This window comes from Nomia melanderi, chromosome 3 (assembly GCF_051020985.1).
Source record: "Nomia melanderi isolate GNS246 chromosome 3, iyNomMela1, whole genome shotgun sequence".
Taxonomy (NCBI): Eukaryota; Metazoa; Arthropoda; class Insecta; order Hymenoptera; family Halictidae; genus Nomia; species Nomia melanderi.
Window position 1 is genome coordinate 20661528 of NC_135001.1, and position 22257 is coordinate 20683784.

General features: G+C 42.5%; 1 protein-coding gene across 2 annotated transcripts in view; it reads left to right on the plus strand.

The window, feature by feature from the left end:
- 5-HT2A (5-hydroxytryptamine receptor 2A) overlaps positions 1-22257 on the plus strand; it is a 78402-nt gene that overhangs the window by 21766 nt on the left and 34379 nt on the right. For both annotated transcript variants that reach the window (XM_031982082.2, XM_076365754.1), the window contains exons 2-3: positions 6354-7104; positions 8773-9061. In XM_031982082.2, coding sequence (XP_031837942.1) covers positions 6799-7104; positions 8773-9061 — 595 coding nt within the window. In that variant the 5' untranslated portion in view covers positions 6354-6798. The remainder of the gene's footprint in view (positions 1-6353; positions 7105-8772; positions 9062-22257) is intronic.

The window sequence follows — 22257 nt, forward strand, 5'->3', positions numbered from 1 at the left end:
TTTACCAGAAATTGTACCACATGTGGTACACGTTAATTTTTGTAACAAAACATTTTCAAGGGACACATGGTTAAAAATAGCTGTATTACAAAGCACCGAAAACATGAAGAAACGATATGAAATTATATAAAATTAAAAAAAAACTTGAATATAACTTAATATTTTATATAAAAAATCAATACAGTTCATAAGCAAAATATGACCGAAATTTCCCACACGTGTAAAAGACCAACGGTTCCCTAAAATAGAAAATTACATTTTCTTCCTCTTCGTAATTGTCATTCCATTACCAATCAAACATTTCGAATTGACCCTCATATTTAAAAGACCAACGGTTCCCTAAAATAGAAAATTACATTTTGTTACTCTTTTGAAATTATTCGAGACTTTGTTCGCTCGCCGAAGAGGGTACAAAGTGCTTTATGCCGCTCGTAAAACATGTATCCGGTAATATGGAGCATCTCCGCGCCGCCTACGAGACGCCGGGCACATTTTTATTTCGCCCGGAGAGCTTCCTTCGAGGGGCGGCTAAGTCGGTGAAAGGGTTGCGAGCAGAAATTACACGACTGCTCTAATTCGAGGCTTATCGATGCTCTCGGGTCGTGTCTCGAAGCCATACGAGAACGGGTTCTTTGTACAGGGCCACTTTCCGGCCAGAGATGACCATTCCCGCTTTTGTCCCTAAGCCGGCCCATTGTCCCAGCGACAACGCCACTGACTCGGGACAAGAATTTGTTTGCTCGCTGTCAAAGGAGCGAGGACCCTAATGAGGACCGACCGATTCCCCGAAGCGACTTCGGGCTGGGCGTGTTCCGTTAATCGCACGAAGCGGACGACGCAACGTTTTTTTTCCGTAGTCCGTTGTTCGCGAATAAATTCATTTGTTTAATGATCTTCGGTGGAAGCGCTTACGCAACTTTCGACTGTGGAAGTCAGGAAAATTTTTGGTTGATTAGAGGCGGATTATACGATTATTGTTGGTTAATAATTAATTATAAAGCGAGCAGGAGTGGAACTGTGTTGGTAAAATTATGAAAATATTGGATTGAGAAAAGGATTATCATGAGATTATCGTTGGTTAATCATTAAAAAAGTGAACAGCTCGGGAGAGTGCAATCATATTGTTGGAAATTATGAAAATATTGGATCGGGAAAAGGATTATGTGGCATGGGATTACCGTTGGTTAATAAATAATTTAAAAAGTGAGAAGATCGGGAGAGGGTGAAATTGTATTGTGGGAGTTATGAGAATGTTACACTCGCGAGTAAATGAATCATTATGAAATCATCGTTGGTTAACAATTAATTAAGAAACGAGAAGTTCTAAATATCAGTGTATAAGTAATTGACGAAATAAAATGATAATACTATTCACATTCTTTACCTATATACAATTAACCCTTTGAACTCTGTAGGCTCTAATATTGCACCAGGAATAATATTAGTTATTTTAATGAACCTTAAAGAAACTATCCTAAAATTTGATTTTCCACCTAGCCAAATTTTTTACTAAGAAGGAGAATAAAAGATCGAAGGAATGTTACAGCATTCCTCATTTTCGCTAGGAGTACTATAAAAATTAGTTGCAGTTGCTGATAGATTACAAAACAACCTGAGGTGCTAAGGGTTAATTAAAATTCTTTGAAGAAATACACCCTTCTGATATTGATAAGAAATTATAAATAATTCAGTTGAATGCTTTGGTAGTTCCAATTTTAACCCTTTGAACTCTGTAGGCTCCAATATTGCACCAGTTATAATATTAAATATTTTAATGAATCTTAAAGAAACTACCCTAAAATTATTAGATTTTCCACACATCCAAATTTTTTACTAACAAGGAAAATAAAAGAGCATTCCTCATTTTCGCTAGGAGTACTATAAAAATTAGTTGCAGTTGCTGATGGACTACAAAAGAACCTGGAGTGCTAAGGGTTAAAAGCGGCGCATAGACGTAGAGAACCGTTGCAGCGACGTATCCTTTGAAACGTGAAACAAATTTGTTTCGTTTCCCTGGAGGACTGTTCGTTCCCGATGCGAACCGCGGATTTTCATAAAATGTCCCGGAAGAAAGAGTATCAATTACGGGCTGGTTTCGAAACTTTTTCCCCGTGAGCCGGCCTCGGTTTCGTTGCGAGGGAAACTTCGGCCAAGTATCGACGCTGAAAAACGTGAAGCCTCGCGGCGTGCAACGTGCATAGTCTACGTGAAATATTATTGAAAGTTGTTACTGTTTATCAAGGCCGGCTATTCCGTCGGGATAAGATTGAAATTTATGAATACTCCTACTAGTAATTATTCATCTTTGTTACATACTGCCGACTGTGCTAACATTTGTTTGCAGCATTCGTTCCTTTTAGATGTTATTTACCACTGTTTTTACTGGTAATAGTAATAGTCATTTGGTTTTATTGTTTTTATATTTATCTGTTGCCTACTTACGACTATTGTTTTTTTAGTCTGTACTTTAGTGGTAATAATAGTTATTCGTTTTATTGCATAAATCCGAGGATACTTATCTTCACTGGAATCGTCAGTTTTATTAGATATCTATTATATGTTTATATAATATTTTTTATTTATCTGTTATGTATTATCTGTTATATACTATTTTCTATCTACTCTATCTACTCTATCTACTCTATCTACTCTATCTACTCTATCTACCCTATCTACTCTATCTACCCATCTACTCCATCTATTCTATCTATCCTATCGATTCTATCTATTCTACCTATTCTATATTTATATTACTCTTATATATCTATTGTATATACCATTTTCCTTGCTATACATTTGTCCCACAGAACACTAGATCCTCTCCCACGCTTATTCTCACATCACCCACGTCTTTTAACTTTCCTCCTGCTCCTCCTCCTTCCGTCCTTTCTGACTTGCCCACTCTATTACCTTCCTGTTATCTATTCTCTCTACTTCCATCTCTTACAGCTATAGAGAATGTTTCCAATATCGCAGTACAAAAGGAGCAAGGTTAAAACAGCGACTCTGCAATTTATCCGGCTCCTCCACCCTAAGCAGCAATTTCGCTCTATCTACCGGAGGGGTAGAGGCTAACAAACCGTGTTCCTCTCCACTTTGCTATATTCTTAAATCACTCTAACCTTGAGACGATAGCCGGTGACCACGTTACGCGATCCAGCAACCACTCCTCGCGGAGACGTTTATTCGACAAAGGCTAGTCAAAGCCAGAAATGGCCAGCACTCGTTGCGCAACGTCCGGCGCTGCCTTAAAACTGAGAGTACCATTGTTCCTGGAGGGTAACCTTTGCCAGAAGTGCCGCGTCTGGCCGCGCAGCTATTATCCCAGAATCTTTCAGCAGACCGCGGTCCGCTTACGGAACTCAACCGCCCTGAAATGTGTCAGAGACATTTTTCCGAAAATCGAGGCCGCGCGTTTCCGTTAGTTTCGTGGCTCGTAGATCAAAGCTTCGACTTAACCTCTTACACTTGCAAAGTGACTCAATCGCCACTAGATTCGATATTGAGAAATCATAAAATCTCGTATGCAACATTAACCCTTTGCACTCGAGAGGTGACTCTCAGTCACCACTTGATTCGATAGAATAAAACTATCAAGTGGAATATTTAATATTTCAAATGGAACTTTGCATTTAAGCAGATTGAATCGCAAACGAATGATTGAATTACTCAAACAAGAGGCCAGCGCGAAGTTTCTTTTCTATTGATTATGCAATTCGTAGATAATTAGTGAAATATTGAAATAAAACTCCTTCGTTGCTTAATTTATCTATGAATTATCGTTACATTAGTTTCAAACTATCGCCTGTATCTCGTCAGAAAATGTTGAATATTTCCATTGGAAAACTTTCGAGTGCAAAGGGTTAAACTTTGTATATCGCATCGATACGTGAAACATTTGTAAGATAATCTCAGCGAACGGAAAGTCTACCCCCATGTGGTAAATTAATTTTTTACGCTGAACTATATAGTGACTCGTCACATTGATCATGCAACTAAAGTTACGGCTAACATGTTTCTACACGCACAAAATTCGTATAAATCCTATTGTCCAATAATTCATTGTTACAATTTTTATAGCGATTACATATCAATCGTTTTGTTTTCGGCTTCTTCAAACATTCATTACAGTATTCAAGAGCTGTTTATTTTCAAGATCATTTCAGATATTCAATGCTTTTGAGATACCAATAACAGCTAAACAGAAAAATCAGTCATTTTGACTGGTACGGTAGTTCTAGTGTTAAAATCACATCGAGAAACCAACGCAGAGACAACCGAAGACCCGAACGCAATTGATATTTATTATCATTCGGTCGTCTGTTAGTTATCCCAGCGTTTCCCCATCCGCGCAAATTAATCTACGGTCTGCCAGAAATTCGATCGAGATCAAAACCCGCCGTTTATTTTCCTTCGAACGTAACGATGCGTTTCCGGGCAAGGTCGCCTTGTCCGCGTAAACACCGACGCGTCAGCGCCGATCTCGCCTCCGGGGAACGTCGGGCCGACGGGACGGGCGCGCGGGGGGAAACAATTTCCCCGGGGCGTACGTCCGGCGAAAGTTTAAGGAAATCCATAAATGGGGCGGCTTATCGGTGGCAATCATCGCGGGCCGCTTCCTCCTTCGGCCGGCGAAACGTGATTTATCGAGCGGCTTCCGGCCGGAGATACATATCGACACCGATGTCACCTTAAGCCCGCCTTTAACGTCCGATCGATCCAATATTATTATATCTGCCTCGATCCTTGGGCGACGCTCTTTGAATAAAATAGAAGCCGCCCGGATCGCGGGAAATATCTCGCCGCTTCCAGATTTCGTTCAAGGCTTTCCACTCGAGTTTGTGTCTCGCGCCGCATTAGCATCGATTCCGTCAACTATTTCTCTTCCCGCTGCCCCCCCTCTCGTACCTTCGCCTCATAATCCTCAATAAATATTCCATCCAGAGCGCCGAGAGGAACTTTGATGTCTAGATAAGACGAGCGCGGAGAAAGTGTCGGAAAGTGTAAGCGATCCGCTTCGATTCCTCGCTTTTGATTGAAAATATTTTTCGTGTTCATCTCGGTGTTTCGCGATGTAGATCATTGTTTCAATCGAGATCAAGGTAACTCCGGTTATGGAGAAGTTTATTCCGATGATATCTTGGCTTTTTAATTTACTTGTTATTTAACCAGTTAACTGTGGAATTTAGGAAAAACCTCTCGTTCGCGCAATAATATTGAAAAATGGAGCGTGTACTCGTCGAACGCAGGACGAATGCGCGTAGAGTATATTTTAATGGAAGATCAAAGCGAAACAGATGAATTACATGTTTATGTGAAAAAATCAAGAATTCATGAATTCGTGACAGCAGCCGGTAAAGTGTTAACCCTTTGAACTCGAGAGCCTTTCAGTCGCCGTTTGATTCGACCCAAGAGAATGATAAAACTTAAAATTCAATATTAAATTGTTATATCGAAGTAAAATAGTTCTGCCACTTAATTTATGCAAGATATCTCTTTCTGTTAATTGTAAGAAATATCATCGACGTTTCATCAGAAAATAATGAATATTCGTTAAGAAAAATATTCTCGAGTGCAAGGGTTAAAATATCGTATACTTCATTCCACATCCTGCCCAATGAATTTCATTCAAACATCGTAAACAAAGAAGCTCTCCGTTTCGCCCGTTGGTCACGTACAAAATTCATTCGCCGCCTATGGAACAGCACAGCAAACTATTCACCCGTGAATGACAATAACAGAAGAAACCGGAAAGATAACTTATCATCATATCCCAAGATAAATAACGAAACGAACGATCTCCAGTTCGGAAACAGGAAAATCCCAGGCACTTGCATCCGACGCGCGAATAAGTCGCCTGAAGATCCTTGCGATCATTCACGCCGTCGCAGCGCGTTGAAACGACTGACACGCGAACGGTTGAATATTTATAGATCTCCGAAGTCCGCCATGAATCTCCGAAGTCCCGGCAAACGACGCGTCCCCCGGAACATCATACTTCCTTGATCCCGGATCGCGCTCGCCCTCGGAAACCGGAAAAAAGGAGTAAAGGGCCATGAAACATTCGGACCGTCGAAACAGCGAAGCCTCGGAGGTCTCCTTCGGGAGAGGTCGTTGTAGTTTCGAAACGACCCCGGCTCTCTCCGGCCGAATATTTCTTGCTAGTCCGTGGGCCGCGTCGTTTCCGATTCAACGGCGGAGGTGTTCGGCGGGTCGGAAGGTCGGGGCGGGGACGGGCTCCATATCGCGGGCCGTGGGGTCGGGCTAATAATGCCGGCCGTGGGCGGGCGCGGGGGGACGGCGATAAATCGATTCCTCGGGGGAGAAGTTGAAACTGTCATCGTTTGTTCTAGATGGAGGAGAGGGCTGAATAATCGGCGGGCCGATCCCGGTGATTGCGAGTAGTACAGCCGGTCGTAAAGTCGGCCCTGAAGAATCCATAAACCGGGGTCTCCGGATCGGTGCCGCTGAATAAACGCGAGAAGCCGGCGGGCTGCGGGTCTTCTTGGTCAATTTCGAGCGCCGGCGCCCGGGATGGGGTGCGTTTTACGAGGCACGCGCCGGACCCGGAAAGGACCTCGTCTCGCGGCTGCTCGCTGTACTAAAGGCCCTTGAAGATCGGCGAGCTCTGAAGATCTTGGTCGATCGTCGACTATGCGGAGCTGCGATCGAGGAAGTCCGGGAAACTGGACGAGATAGAGCGTTCGCGGTCCGATGAATCGGTGATCTGATCTGGTTCGGAGGAGGACAGCTTCGGAGAGGACAAATGTAGCTGGGTTTGATACCGAGGACATCGAAATGGAGGGGAATTTGACCATGTGGACGGAGTCGAATTTGACCGCCATGCTGCACCAGGTCCCGTGTAATGATAGCTTCCTGGGGTGTTTAGAGGACTGTGGGCCTGGTTTGTTCGGATTCGATCATCTTTGCATGGTGGAGAGGGGCAGCTTCACGTCCTCCATGACGCTGCTCTGTCGGCCGTGCGATTATTCCTGCGACATGAACGTCTCGCTGGTACTCAGCGGCCTGGAGAGCATCGAGGGAGTGTTCCTGTCGAGGATACCGAGGTTCAGGGAGTGCAACGAGACTGCGTTCGGGAATCAGGTAAATTAGAGTAGGTGTACCGGGGATTGTTCCTGCGGCAAGCTCCGTTATTATAGAGATCCGGATAGATGTACGGTGCGTTACTCGCGCGAGCCTGCCGATGTGCATTAATTCTGTTATTATGGGACTGAGCGCGAGTGCGCGTTTCATCTTGCGCCTCTTCGTTTTTAACAGAACTACCGGGAATTTGAGAGGATTAACCCTTTGCACTCGGAAATTTCTCGATAGAAATATTTAACATTTTTTAACGAGGCGAAGACGATATTCTTTAAAATTCGAAGGGGAAACACGTGAGTCTTTGTACAATGCGTCGACGTGTAAAATATTAAAATGACAGCTTCTTTCTTTAACTTATGTACGATTTCTCGTTGAGTCAGTTTGAAAGAATGTCGTTGGTATTTCATTAAAAAATGTTGAGTATTTCTAATAAAAAACTTCTGGAGCGCAAAGGGTTAATAATTGCGGAACAGACAAATCGAAACTATAAAATTTGATACTTAATATTAAACTTCGTACAACGCATCAATTTGAGGAATATTCAAACAAAACAGCTTTGTCCCTCGATGTAAGTGTGATTTCTCGTCGAGTTAGTTTTGCGAAATATCCTCTCTATCTTATCAGACGTTAAAATATTTCTAATGCAAAACTTACGAGTGCAAAGGGTTAAGTCATAGACCACTCACGTGAGTAACGCACATATAACTATATTTCATCCAAAAATTTAGAATCGACTTAGAGTCTAGCTTGAATTTATGTACGAAATATTTATATGATACCAGCACAATAATCGGACACTACGAACGTCCATAAAATTAATCATATTTCACAACAATTTCACTCATCGAAGAACTCATGCCTTTTACGAAGCACTTTCTTAAACGGAGTACAAACGTTAGCGAGCCACTTGGAACGCGATTACCTCGACTTCCCAACGTTTAATTTGCCCCGTCATTTCCTCGGCGATTCGGTCCCACGGGTTCCCTGTCCCGTCGTCGACGGAAAAATCCCGCGACGACGTCGAGAACTCGCGAATTCGTTTACGCGGAAGATTAACATTCACAAGAACGAAGCTGTTGAACACGGGACTTACGTATCCGCGTCGTTCCGAGCGACGCAGTCGTCGCGGGAATGAAAATTCATTAATACAACCGGTACCACCGTCCACGCTCTTCCCGTTCCCGCGGGAATCGTCTTAATTAATGCGAGCCCCCGGATTCGAGCGAGCGAAACTCGGAGTTCGGGAGCCGGCGAAAAAATTTCCCCGCGAATCGAACGGAACTTCGTCCGTGAAAGTTGCGCCGCGCGTCGCTCCTCGCCGGGAGGATGTTTATGCAAATTTCATTTTTACAGGCGACTCTTCAAGAAAGTAAAGTTCAGGGAAATTTTCGCTCGCCGCGGTAATAGTTCCCGCTGATAATGAGAATCAGAAACTCCATTAGATTCTATTGAGTCCCCGTGCATCGCTGATTCTCGGGGAATCGCATAATGATCCCGGAATGTGACTCATCGATCGAGTTAACTATTCTCAATTTTTTCTCGATTTTTCATCGATTTCGAGAGAAAACCCCGAGAAACTGCGGGTTCGTCGGAGGCACTTCCGTGATTACGTCGGCTTGTCCGAGCGATGCGTTTTTCGCCGAACTTCCGACGATCTCGTTACGTTCGCAGATCTTGGAATGCACGCCGACCAACTCGACGACGGAGGATCTCGCCGTCTCCTGCTCGCACAGGTCGAAACTCGGCTCGACGGCGAGGGGCCGCCGATTCGACTGGAGCTTCCTCTTCGTCGCGGTGTTCATCGTGGCGGGCGGCCTGGGCAACATACTGGTCTGCCTCGCGGTGGGACTCGACAGGAGGCTGCACAACGTCACGAATTACTTTCTCTTGTCCCTGGCCGTCGCCGATCTACTCGTCAGCTTGTTCGTGATGCCACTGGGCGCCATACAGGGATTCCTGGGTGAGTTCTTGGTCCCTAGTACGGTAGACGGTAGATTAATTGGGGTTACCGTGGGATTTGCGAACACTTGTTTAGAGTAATTTCGGTTAATCGCCATTTTTCGATGAGTTTTCAAACACTGATACCGTAAGACTTGAATTAATCGGGATTTCTGACTGAATTCTCGAATACTAATACAATTGACCTTAGATTAATCAAGATTTCTGGTGGACTTTTTAGATATTTATTCGCAGCAATTTCGGTTAACCGGTATTTTTTGATGAGTTTTCAAACACTGATACCGTAAGACTTGAATTAATCGGGATTTCTGACTGAATTCTCGAATACTAATACAATTGACCTTAGATTAATCAAGATTTCTGGTGGACTTTTTAGATATTTATTCAGAGTAATCTCGGTTAACCAGCATTTTTTGATGAGTTATTGAACATTGATACCGTAAAACTTGAATTAATCGGGATTTCTGACTGAATTCTCGAATACTAATACAGTTGACCTTAGATTAACACGTTGAATGCCGCACGATTTCATGGCGGAAAATGCACAAAATGGAAAAAATTAAATATTAAATCATCCGATTGAATTGCATTACTATAACCGTACATCCATCTAGCTGAACGTCACCGCATCAGATAGTATTATTTATAATATAGAAATATTTTTCGAGCGAACTGAAGTAAGTCGATTAATTGGGATTTCTGACTGAATTCTCGAATACTAATACAGTTGACCATAGATTAATCAAGATTTCTGTGGGACTTTTTAGATACTAATTCAGAGTAATCTCTGTTAACCGGCATTTTTCGGTAAATTCTTGAACATTAATACACTAAGCCTTCGAATAACCGAGTCACAATTCGTCACGATCTAAATTAGTGAAAGTCTATTTCAATAGAATATCAATAATTTCGATTATCAGATAGTTTCCCAAAATCTGTACTATCAAACTTTACGAATATACTTTGAACAATTTCTCCTCAAGTATCTATTTCTCTAGGCAGTTAGTCGCCCAATTAAATCGGATAATTGAGACTCTACTGTAATTTGAGGAGGTTCTGAAATTAAATGGTAATAGGAGGAAGATGGGGGCAAAGGAATAGGGGAGCTTTTCGTCCGGGTTCTGTTATTTGACTCGTCAGTGAGGATTTCTAGCAGATCCCGGCTTGAGACGGTTTGACAGTGAGTTACGGTTTAGATAGAAATGTGTCGGAGACTGAGTAGAATCGAGGAAGGTGTTTAGCTTTTCGTAGTCCTCTAGAGATGCTGCCGAATCCAATTTTCTCCCGAGTTGTTTTTTCCTTAAATTAAACTAAACTCAAGTTTAAATTTCAAAATCTATTTTCTTCTCACATTTCTAAAGTGCAAACATCACTACAATTTTCTCAGCTAAAATTAAATGTTATTTTACTATTATCAATCGTTAAACTTCAAGATAAATACGTCAAACGTAGAATTCTCCTTCTCCCCAATATAAACGATAAAATAATTCTAGCGCAATTCGGAAGAATTCGTACTACAAAGGTTTAACCCTTTGCACTCGAAAGTTTTTCACTAGAAATATTCAACATTCTCCGATGAGATACAGACGATGTTCTTCGAAGCTAATTAACGAGGAAACATATATAAGTTAACACTTAGGCGACTAAAAAGAACTATAACTACAACCTCCTCCATTATCTTCAATTGAACTCATTCAATCAATTCGGTTAGAAACCGTGTTTTGTAGAAACAAGAATCGCATTCGATGAACTGCAAATAATCCGACTTCAAGACTTACTAAACAACAAAAGAAAAGATAAACAGAATAAAAGGCAATACGTTGCTAAGTGAAAAATGAGAGATCTCCCCATTCGGTTGGCTAAGTGTTAAGAAGGAAAGTTATTTTATTTCAATATTCCACATATCGATGCATCATGCAAAGCTTAATATTATATATTAGACTTTATAATTCTTAAATCAACTCAAGTGATGACTAAGAGTCACCTCTCGAGTGCAAAGGGATATTAAGCTTCGTATAATGCATCGAAACGTGAAGTATTGGAATAAAATGGCTTTGTTTCTTGATTTATGTATGTTCTCTCCTCAGTTCGTTTCAAATAACGTCTTACCGTAAAACGTTGAATATTTCCAGTGGAAAGTTTTCGAGTGCAAAGGATTAATAATTCCATCATTTCCCTACATCCTCACAGAAAGCAATCGAATAAACCTCGCTGGTGGCTCAATTTATTCCCGAGCAAACAGGGAAGTTTGCCAATACGTCTGCGTATGACTTACCGTCCCCACTTACTTCAAACGGAAACGCGGACGCGAGTCCGTGAATTCCGGAAGGCAACTTCCTCGAGAATCGAAGCCAGCGTATTAAAACTTTACTCCGTGCCGTCGGCTTGTTTGTTCCTCGCGCGGACCGCCGAGCTCGATACCCAATGAATAAAAATATAATATAATATTTTCGAATTCGCTCGGCGCCGGGGGGTTTCCGGTTAAAAGGAAATCGACGTTTCGGCGTCGAATATCCGACCGGCGCAAAAACACGGGCGCTCGGTCGACGCCTGGCTCTCGTCGGAAAATGAGCGACACCGTTCCCCGTTCGGCTCCGTCGGGATAAAACGAGAAAAAACCGCGACGGAAATCGGCGAAACAAAAACGCCCGAACGATCCGGCTGTTCCCAGTTTCTGGGCGGACCTTCAAAGGGGTCTGTTTACGCGGCCCCGAATTTGCATCGAACGCTCGGAGTTTCGGGACTGTATCGGATTGCGGCGTTCCCACCTTTCGCTCGGTGTAACGGGAGTATCGCGCGGTTTGGATTAACGCCAGCTCCCCGGCGAACAAAAGAGGAGCGATCGGTCGGCGAAATTCAAGTAATTACCGGGCGTTGGCAAAGTTTCGCGACAACGCGGCGGATCCGATTGGCCGCGAAATTTTACGCCTAAACGGGGCACCGGTGATTGGGAATGACTCGAGCCTCGTTCCAAGAAACGCTATCGCGCTGCGGAAATAGGAATCGATACGTATTGCGCATCAGATTTTTACTTCGGGGATTAAAGGTTGGAATGATCGAGGGAGATTTCTAGATTTGTTACGAAGTAGTGGGAATATGTAGTTTAGTTGGTTGAAATATCGTTTTATTAATATTGAATCGAATATTGTATTTATTGCTATGAATATTCGAGATTTTGATCGATGGAATATAAATCAAATATCGTTCGTTATGATTAACATCTGAGATTTAGGAAGATTCAGATTTCTAAATCAATTGTTTATATTCATACTTATTTATTGCTATTGATACTAGGTTTACGGGACGCGTCAAATTGACGCATATTGGATTTTAGAAATATTTTGTAAATGTTTACGCCGATTTTGATTGATGCGATCACACTGACATGTACCCCAATTACCTACTATCGAATCTCCAGTTTCCGCAATCTAAATAAACGAGCATCGATTCTTTTAGGAATAATAGAATGAAGTGTACAATAAATGCCCGTAAACCTAGTGTTAATATCCGAAAGGTTCTCGAAACTTCAGAATTCTAAATCAAATATCACTTCCAAGAGTAAATTCTTTTCCACTAAACGATGGACGATAACAGTACAGACCCTATATCTGTGGTATCGATGGAAAATAATTGTTTCTCATTGATCAGATACAAGCGAATGAGTCCGGCGTTTCGACTAACTGGCTGATACGTTGCCGGCGCTCAGGATTTAACCCTTTCGCGACAGCGCACCTGTACCATTTTTCGCCACTTTTCGCGACAGTGCAACTGACCATACTTTGTCGTCGTTCGAAGCGCAAGTGAACCATACCTCGCCACCAATGTATTTACAGCTTTACCTTGAGTTCGCTATTGAAATAAAATAATAATACAAAAAAACCAATAAGTAACTGCCGTATCTAGACAGCGTCAGCCGTTGCAAAATAATAAACGACTGTCGTATATAATCGGCGTCAGCCTCTGTTGACCAAAAAGTGGCTGCCCTATGTACACCCGTCGCGAAAGGGTTAAATGTCTCTCAGGTCGCCGGCGCTCAATGTGTTGAAACAGCCCGTAGAATGCAATATCCTCCGGACGATAACGTGACAAACTTAGACGCCGCCCGAGGAAATCGTTCAGTCTTCCGAACGGCGATTCGCTGGTCGGTATTTGCGGGATTAATTCTCGAAAATGTCCGGTTTCGGATGGTTCTCGTTCCCGCGGCGGTGCGATGCGAGGAATTCAAATTTCTGGGGCCGAAGGGAAACTTCGGACGAGTCGCGGGGGGTAATTGCGCGGCCTCCGGACGCGGGGGCGCACTCAACTTGAATAAACTCGGCCCGGGATTCCCGGTGCAGGGTCGAGCGGCCTCTCCGCGGTCGAGCCCGGCTTTTAAACATTTTTCCCGGCCGCCCGCGGACCACCGGCAACTTTGACGGGGCTGGCAACGTAGGATTTTTCCCAGAGTGAAAGTGTGTCGGGACGAATGCTCGGCATAGGTCGTATCGGGTGTCGTAAATTAAAGAATGCGAAGAGTGGGACGAATGCTTGAGAAACCTTGAGTGAAGGAAACTCGCGCGAAAGAATGCGCGGGCCTGAATGCATCGCCAAGGGTTTGCGAGATGTTGAGTTGCCAAAGAAAACGCGCTCGTGAGAGAAAGGAGAGAGTGGGAGCGAGGAAGAATCAGAAAGAAAAAGAGAGAAAACAAAGAGAATGGAAGAAAAAACGAGGAAGTGAAAGAGAGGTTGAGATTTATAAAAGTGATTAACATAATTGGAACGTACTTTGTAAGTCGCGTTCGTTAAGTTAACTACTTTCATTATATTTTCCTTCGTTTTCCCTTCGCTGGCAAACTCTTTTTGTTCATTGTGTAAGTTCCTTCGAGTTCGTTGCCCCCTTCCCGCGGTACCACGTGGGACTCCCCTAAAAATCATCCCGTAGTTTCCCGGAAGAACGGTGGAATTATAAAGCGGCGAACCCGATAAGTTGAGCGTCGACGGGGAAACTGGCCGGAGAACTTCGGAATCCGACGCGTCCGCGAACTTTCCGGATTGCGCCGCGCCGAAAGTGCTCGACCGTGCTCCGGGTATCGTGTCCGGTTTAATTCGCTTTCGATAACCGAAGTCCGGCAAACTGGAATAAGTCGAGAGTTCCTTCGAAGTCGATAGGAATGTCCGCTCGCCGACGGGGAGATCAATATTTTGTTTCGCTCGTTGTCGACGTCGTCGTCGTTTTTTTCTTAGCTCGCGTTGAACGGGGAACGAGACTGAGAGGGGATCGATGAAGTTGAAAAGCAAGGTGGAGAACCCTTTTGGGATGCTCGCGGTGGATTTAAAAGCCGGCGCCGAGATAAATATTATCCGACGACTCCGAGGCTCGGATTATTTTGTACTTGAAGCATTCTTCGCGACATTGTGAACGCTGCGCGCAAATGGGATTGAGCAAATAATAAACGTGGATTTATTCAGCGAATTACAGCGAGCCCTTTTCAGAACTGCTCTGAGGAGCAGAATTGAATGAGGTGAATTTCCTGATGAAGATCGCAAGGGCATTATTGGATTAATGAGATACTCCTCGATAAGTTGAGCACTTTCGTGGGATGTTTATGGGTATTAGCCTTTTGCTCGGTGATATATTTCATTATAAATATTCATTGCTTTCCGATGAAATATTAATAGTATTTTTGCAACGTAAACAGTAGAAAGTGTTCTATTTCAATACTTCATGCGTACTCTACACAAAATATATAATATAAAATAATATAATATAATATAAAATATATAAAATATATAAAATATATAATATAATATAATATAATATAAAATATAATATAATATATATAAATATATATAATATTATATATAAATATTTATATATTTTGTGTAGTGTACATGAAGTATTGAAACAGAATACTTTCTACCGCTTACGTTATATATATAAATATATAATAATATTATATATAATATATAAATATATATAAATATATATAAATATATATATATATATTATATTACATATTTTATATATAAATATATGAATACAACAAAATATAATAAAAATAATATTAACCTTTAAATTTTCTAATTCCGCTGCCTTGAATCAAACAGCAACTAAGCCTCCGATCCCAAGTGGTTAACTCTACCATCGGTCAATCAACTTTCCTCAAATCCTTCTCTAAAACCTCTAAGCGTCCATATCGAGTTTTCGAAAGACCCCTCCACTAATCTCCCAAATAATTTCCCAGAGAAGCATTCGTTACCCGAATAACTGTAAAAGACATATTCAAGAACGGATCATCTCGCCTCGCTCAGTTCCTAAACGCAGTTCGCGCGGAACGTAATCCAACTTTTAATGCAACTCGTTCTCGCGCGGCTCCTCGAAGACAATCAACGTTCAATATTCCGCCGACAATATTCCCCGGAGCACATGGTACGAGTAACTCCCGAGCAGACGCGTCAGAGTCCTCTCCAGCGCCTTCAATTATCTCGGAAACAGGTCGCTGCAAGAAACGCTTTCATTCTGCGCATTCCCGAGGCGAGTCGCCTACAAAATTCAGTTCCCGTTACCGTCGGCCGGCGTTGTTCGTCAAAGGCTCGAGGAATCCGCCGCCGGATCACAAAGGGCGGATCCGCGTTGATTAAAGACGCTCCGAGGAGGACGCGGATTCGGCGCAATCATAACTCGCGTCGGAACGCAGCCGATCGAATTAGATTAGAGCGTTCCCGTTCGCAACCGTTCACCGACTGTCGGTCGGATTTAATCCGACTTACAAATCCGGATAAACGTCGCGCGATAAGCGACGAGGGAAATGCGACCACCCCGCGGCGAAAGGCAGCTGGAAACATCGAAGTCGAGTCGAGCGATCGGAGGGATCGAGCCGCTGACAGACGATTCGCGTTCAGGTCGATTCCAGGTTGAGTGATAGAAAGGAGGCTGCGGCGCCAGGTGAACCGGAAGTAACGCGACGTCGCGGCTACGAAGTTTCATCCCTACAAAGTTTAGCCGGGAATTTACTTATTGGAAATCCGATGCGTAATTTATTCTGGATACTGGCGGGAACGCTTCGACGGGGAAGTTTTCTTTTCGCGATTGTGTCTCGGAGATCGGTTGTTCGGGAAGGAGGATATTGGAACTGTGGATCTTTGTTTCTGACAATTTTAACCCTTGACGAAGGTTGTTCGAAATGTAAGGAACTTTCAACGGACGAAGATGAATTGTATATCGATCACTCGAACAATGGAAAAATAGGAAACTCTTGATGTTTCGGTAACTGAATCATTTGTTTGCTATTCGGTGCTCCAAATATGAAAATGACGTCCGTTCGCAAAGGGTTGAGGTTCGCGTGATCTATAGATACGCGAAATATCGAAGTAGTCACTTAACTTGTGTGTGTTCTCTCGTTTGGTTCGTTTCGAGGAGTGTGTAACTTATTGCTAAATGTTGAATATTTCTAGTGAAATATGAAATATTCCAAGTGCAAAGGGATAATTGACTTAATTGATTGATAAAGTCAAATTTAATGGTAATTTTAGCTTAAACAGCTGAGATTATTTGGATGACAGTTGAACAGGTTCTTCTTCATTTTTGTATAAATATTATACAAGCGCATTTAGCAAGTCTCGATTCATTTATATTTAATTCACGTATTGCTGCATCGACTCGATTAATCAATTTTCCGATTTGAAGGCGAGTCGAATGAACGTCGCCGAACGCGTTAACACGTGCCGTGCATCGGAAATTTCGGTTATATTTTGCTTATGAACTGTATTGAGCTTTCTAATAAAATAACAAATTACATTCAAGTTTCTGGTCATTTTTATATATTTTGATATTGTTTCTCTATGTTTTCACTGCTTTGTAACCAGTTGTGTTAACCAGTTACCTGCGTTCGACGAGTATACACGTCATCTTAAAATCAAAATGGTAATTCTTTCAACGATAAATTATTCATTTCTTCAGATAAGCATGTAATTCCAGTTCGTTTTGCTGTAACGTTTTGTTAGAATATATCACAGGTTCTAACAAACATTGGCGTGTACCACATGTGGCACACGTGGCACGGAACGTGTTAATAACGAGGGCAAATCCAGGGAAGCGCGAATCTAAGGTAACCCTATTTCCTCGGTTCCGTTAACGAGAAACCAAACGTCGACCGTTCCCGTGCGCTCAGCGTTATCGGGACAAAGACTAATATTCGCGGGAACGCCGTGACTTGCGGTTCGAGGGAACGGCCATGGAAATTCGTGGAAACGAACGGAAGCGAAGAACGAACCGGAGAACTGGTCGCGTCACGGGGCGCGCTCGCTCGAGGCTCCGCGACCTCTCGGATTTCGTTCGGTAACGCGATCCGGTAGCACGAGTCGTCGGCGACGGAGAACACGGCGACGCGAACGAAAGTGCAAGGTTCACGGGAACGCGGACCGTGTCCGCCTCAAGTGATCAAGGTCAATATTTGCGCAGACCGTCCGTCCGCGGACCGAGGCAATCTACTCGCCGGCGAAACGAGAAAATTCCTCGATCGCTTTCGCACGTACGGAATATATTTAGATTGCGGATTGTTTATGAAAATTCGGATTCCAGCGCGGGATTGGCTGCAGTTTTAGAAATTCCGGCGGAGTTTCGATCGTTGATTATCGGGAAAACTCGATCATTCGTGTATTCTATACTTGGTTGAAGAGTTTTCATGGACACTATTAACTAATTAACTATGTTTGACGAGTATACGCGTCATAGAAATGTTAACACTAGTCAACTATACTCAACATAGAAATGTCAACACTGGTTAACACTAGAACTAGAAATAGATTATTTTCGGTTTCTTCATACGTTCAATATAGTATTCGAGTGAAACTATTTCCAAAATCATTTCGGATGTTCATGCTTTGGAGATATCAATAATAAAATCAATATCAATAAACAAACGAACCGGAAACAGTCGTTTTGACTGTTACGGTGGGTCTTCAATTTTAATTATTCATCGAGTAATGCTCATCAAGTTTCTCTTGAAAAGTATTATTTTAGCATTTACAAATTTCTCTATAAATATTCTTCAATTAGCTCAGATAATGGAGTTTCTATTGTTTCATTCGTCGCGTTATGAATTCTACTATGTGTGATCTATATTGTGCCCAGTCTATCAAGACTGCAGACTGATTCATTTTCTTCGACGGAGAGAACGTATAAGAAAAACAGCATCTCTGAAACATTTCGTATAATCCGAGCGAGATAGAGACATGCGAGGGGGAAATAAAGACAGAATAAGATAGAGAGGTAGAAGCGCTAAGAGTAGTCGCATCAGAGGTTTCTTACGCGCCTGGAAAATTTACTTCGGCCAGCACGTGGGATACCGCGGTGAGTTATTCGTTTCCCCGAGGTATTTGCACCGGTGAGAAACAGCGAAAAGTTCTGAGTCCGAGGCTCGATAAATGCCACGGCGAACACTGTCACGTCGCACCGAGTGCTCCTGGTTATTTTCCCAGTAGCCACCGCGAGGTAGTACCATTTCTTCGAAGAACTTCTATCGTAACTCTCTATCCATAGACAATTAACTATATTCATGTTATTTAAGTATTTTAACTAATTATTAGTAAACTATATTTTAAAACTCATTTCAAATAAAATATCGTAATAGCACAGAGTTATCGAGGAAAAGATGCGAAAGAAATTCGGAGTGCAAAGGGTTAATATTCTCCTCCACTAATATTCATTATTCTCTGATTAAATATCAATGATATCTTTTACAACTAACGTAAAGAAATACCTTGCATAAATTAAGTGACGTAACTATTTCATTTCGATGTTCCATGTGTTCGTACATTATATAAAATTTAATATTGAATTTTACAATTTTCGTGCTTCAAATCAGATGACTAGAAAGCTCTCGAGTGCAAAGGGTTAATAATTTTTCCTCTATCTCCGCTACAGAGAGAATACCTAAAACGCTGACGCCTTTCGTCAACGTGTTAACGGCGACACAAAAATAACCGAACGTCCCAGCGCACCGTTCGAATAACCCAACGGCAGACAATAGATAACTCTCCGATGGCGCAAGAATCGGCTCCACCGCAAATCCCACGGTAATCGAGTCGCTTGTCCGAATCGGTACCGCAAACTCTCCATGGAGATCCGTAACGAGATCGCACGAGGAACGCGGCGACTAACGAGGCAGCTCGCGGCGGGAACGACGACCGTACGTCGGCCGCGAAGTGTCGTTTTTACCTGGCCGAAAATCCGCGGCGGATTTCCATTTTTGACAAGCAGAAAAACCGAACCGCGCGCGGAGAGTATCGGCCGGTCACCTATAAAAACGAAATATATCTCAATTGCGGCCGGCGCAGCTGCTGCGCCCGCCGATCCCGTTTCCCTCTCGCTCGCTGCCCACCTGTCCTCTCCGTTCCTCCACCCTCCCCCGCGCCGGCAACCCCTTTTTTTCGACAGCCCCATTTATCAGGTTACAGCGGACCTTGCCGCGCGGATCCTCGAATCTCGCGGAAACAATAAATTCTCGGTGTTTCACCGCTGGAATACGGTCGCGCTCCATTTTCCCGCGGAGACGCGCTGATTCGCCACGACGACCCGCTGGGTCGAAGGGAATTAATCTAAATGAACGAAATTAGCGCAGTGTTTAAACAAGAGGGAGTCCTGCTGAGAACACTGGACGTTACATGCGAGGTTAATCTTGTTGTCTTCGTCTAAATTTGTTTCGTTGAGTATTTTATTTATTTCCAGGTGATCGATGGGTTATTGCCGTGTGTAATGGAATTGAGGGGTGAATGAAGAAGTTTTAGGTTGATAGTATTAACTCTTTGCATTTCAGAAGTTTTTTATTGGAAATACTCGATATTTTCTAATGAGATGATATTTTCTGAGATTGAATTGAGAAATCGCATAGCATTGAGGAAAACTATTTTCTTTCAATATTCTATATATTGATACGTTATACATAGTTTAACACTAGAAGAGGATTTAATACGACTGATATCTAATCCCTATAAAAATTCTAATAGATTAAAAAATATAAAATCTAATTTTATAATATTAATATTTTATTAAATACATATATATACTCCTAGCTCTCGATTACTCAAGATCCACCCTTTCATTATCTATAATATTGTAACACTATAATATCAACGAATATTCTTCGAATTCATTTTTCAGTCACAAAAGAACTCCAGGATATTCATCATTCTCGCGAATCTCCGTAGTTTTATTCCGAACCAGCCTAAAACAGGCTAGCTACAGGATGCTTCGCCGGTCAAATTCGAAAAATCGTGAAAAATCGTGTCCTCGTTGACGAGACTCGCCGAGTTCGCGAAAGAGCGGGACGCAACGCGGCTCGCACGTGTATTTACGCGTCTCGACGGTGAATAAAACGTGACCGCCGGACGAGAGAGCTCGCTCGCGCCCGCTCGCACGGTTAATTGCAATTTACCCGACACTACAGGTGAAACTATGAAGCGCCGTGACCCGAATTTCCCGGCGAGGTTTATAACGGGGCCACCGCCGCCGCCGCGCGCCGGTCATTATGGTGCCCGCCCGGCGAAACTTCGCCGGATCGCTTTGTATCGCGAAACTCGCGCAGTTTATGGGGACAGAACATTAGCACGTTCGCGAGCAACTGCGCGATAATAGGCTCCTATACATGTTTCATGTGTTCCGCCGGGCAGTCTTATCTGGGGAATGATTCAGTGCCGGGGACCTGTTAACCGAGCATGACGGGACCGTTTTTGGGACGTCGGAGTGGCCAACGTAGCATTCTGTAAGATTTTCAATGTGTACCGTGCAGGAGAGGTGTAATAAGGAATACTCTCGGTTTTAATACACTTTTGACCCTTTGCACTCGAGAGGTGACTGATTGGTCACCTTTGATTCGATATAATAAAATTATCAAGTCGAATATTTAATGGTTCAAATGGAACTTTGCACTGCTATGTGAAATATTGAAATAAAAGTTCTTCGTTGCTTAATTTATCTATTAATTATCGTTAAATTAAACTATCGGCTATATCTCGTCAGAAAATGTTGAATATTTCCATTGAAAAACTTTCGAGTGCAAAGGGTTAATCCATCCGAGATTTCCGAGAATTCCAGCGAGATCAGATGTTCATATCTGGAAAACTAAGTCGCGAATAAATGATTTAATTAGTGAAACAGCGAGATATCAGCACGTAGTTTCCTACTTTCCGATTAATTAAGCAATCGGTATATAATTTCACTTCATCTGTCGAAGGTTTTGTACATTTCAAAGAACCTTCGTCCATAAAAGGTTAAAATCCAGATACATGAATGTTGGGCATTTTTATTTTGTCCAGCTTAGCATTAGTAATAATTCAACAGTTTCTATATTATAAATAACGCTACCTAATGCGTCGACATTCAGCTAGATGAACGAGCAATAATGATAATTCAATCAGATGATTCAATATTATATTTCATCCATTTTGTGTAGTTTGCTCTATGAAGTCGTGCGGTATTCAACGTGTTAATCAGGAAATAGCTAATTGGTTTATCCTTCTAAAAGTTTAACACATGCTCGTCTGCGAGGAGTTCATACGTATAGAAACGAAATTTTGTTTGTGAAATTGATCATGGACTGCGATTATTTTTGTTAGAAACTAAAGGCAATTTTTTCAGCGATGGCAATAAATGTAAGACACGATAGAGACAGAACTTGAAAATTTCAGATTTAAAAAATAATTGTAACAATGCATTCGGACGTCAAACGCAAGAAACTTGAAGGAGAAATTTCCATTTCATAAAACTTTCGTAGACGCTAATTCGATTGCCAAGCGTAATAACGGATGATTTTCAAAGGCAATTTTTTCAGCAATGGCAATAACGTTAGTGACACGATAGAGGTAGAACCTGAAAATTGCAGATTTAAGAAATAATTGTACCGATGCATTCGGACGCGACCAGGGTACGTCAAACGCAAGAAGCTCGAAGGAGAAATTTCCATTTCATAAAACTTTCGTAGACGCTAATTCGATTGCCAGGCGTAATAATGGATGATTTTCAAAGGCCTGGGATTCTCTGTCCGTGTTCGTTCATTTCGAAATTTTCATAAGGTCTCAAGTATTCCGGTCCACGGTTTGAAACATTCCTCCGACACGCGATCGTCCGGGGGAATGAATTGAAGCCGACGGTTAGGCGAAGGCGGAAGATCACAGGGCACGGAACAACACCGTTGAATTTTGCATCGATAGGAGGGGAAG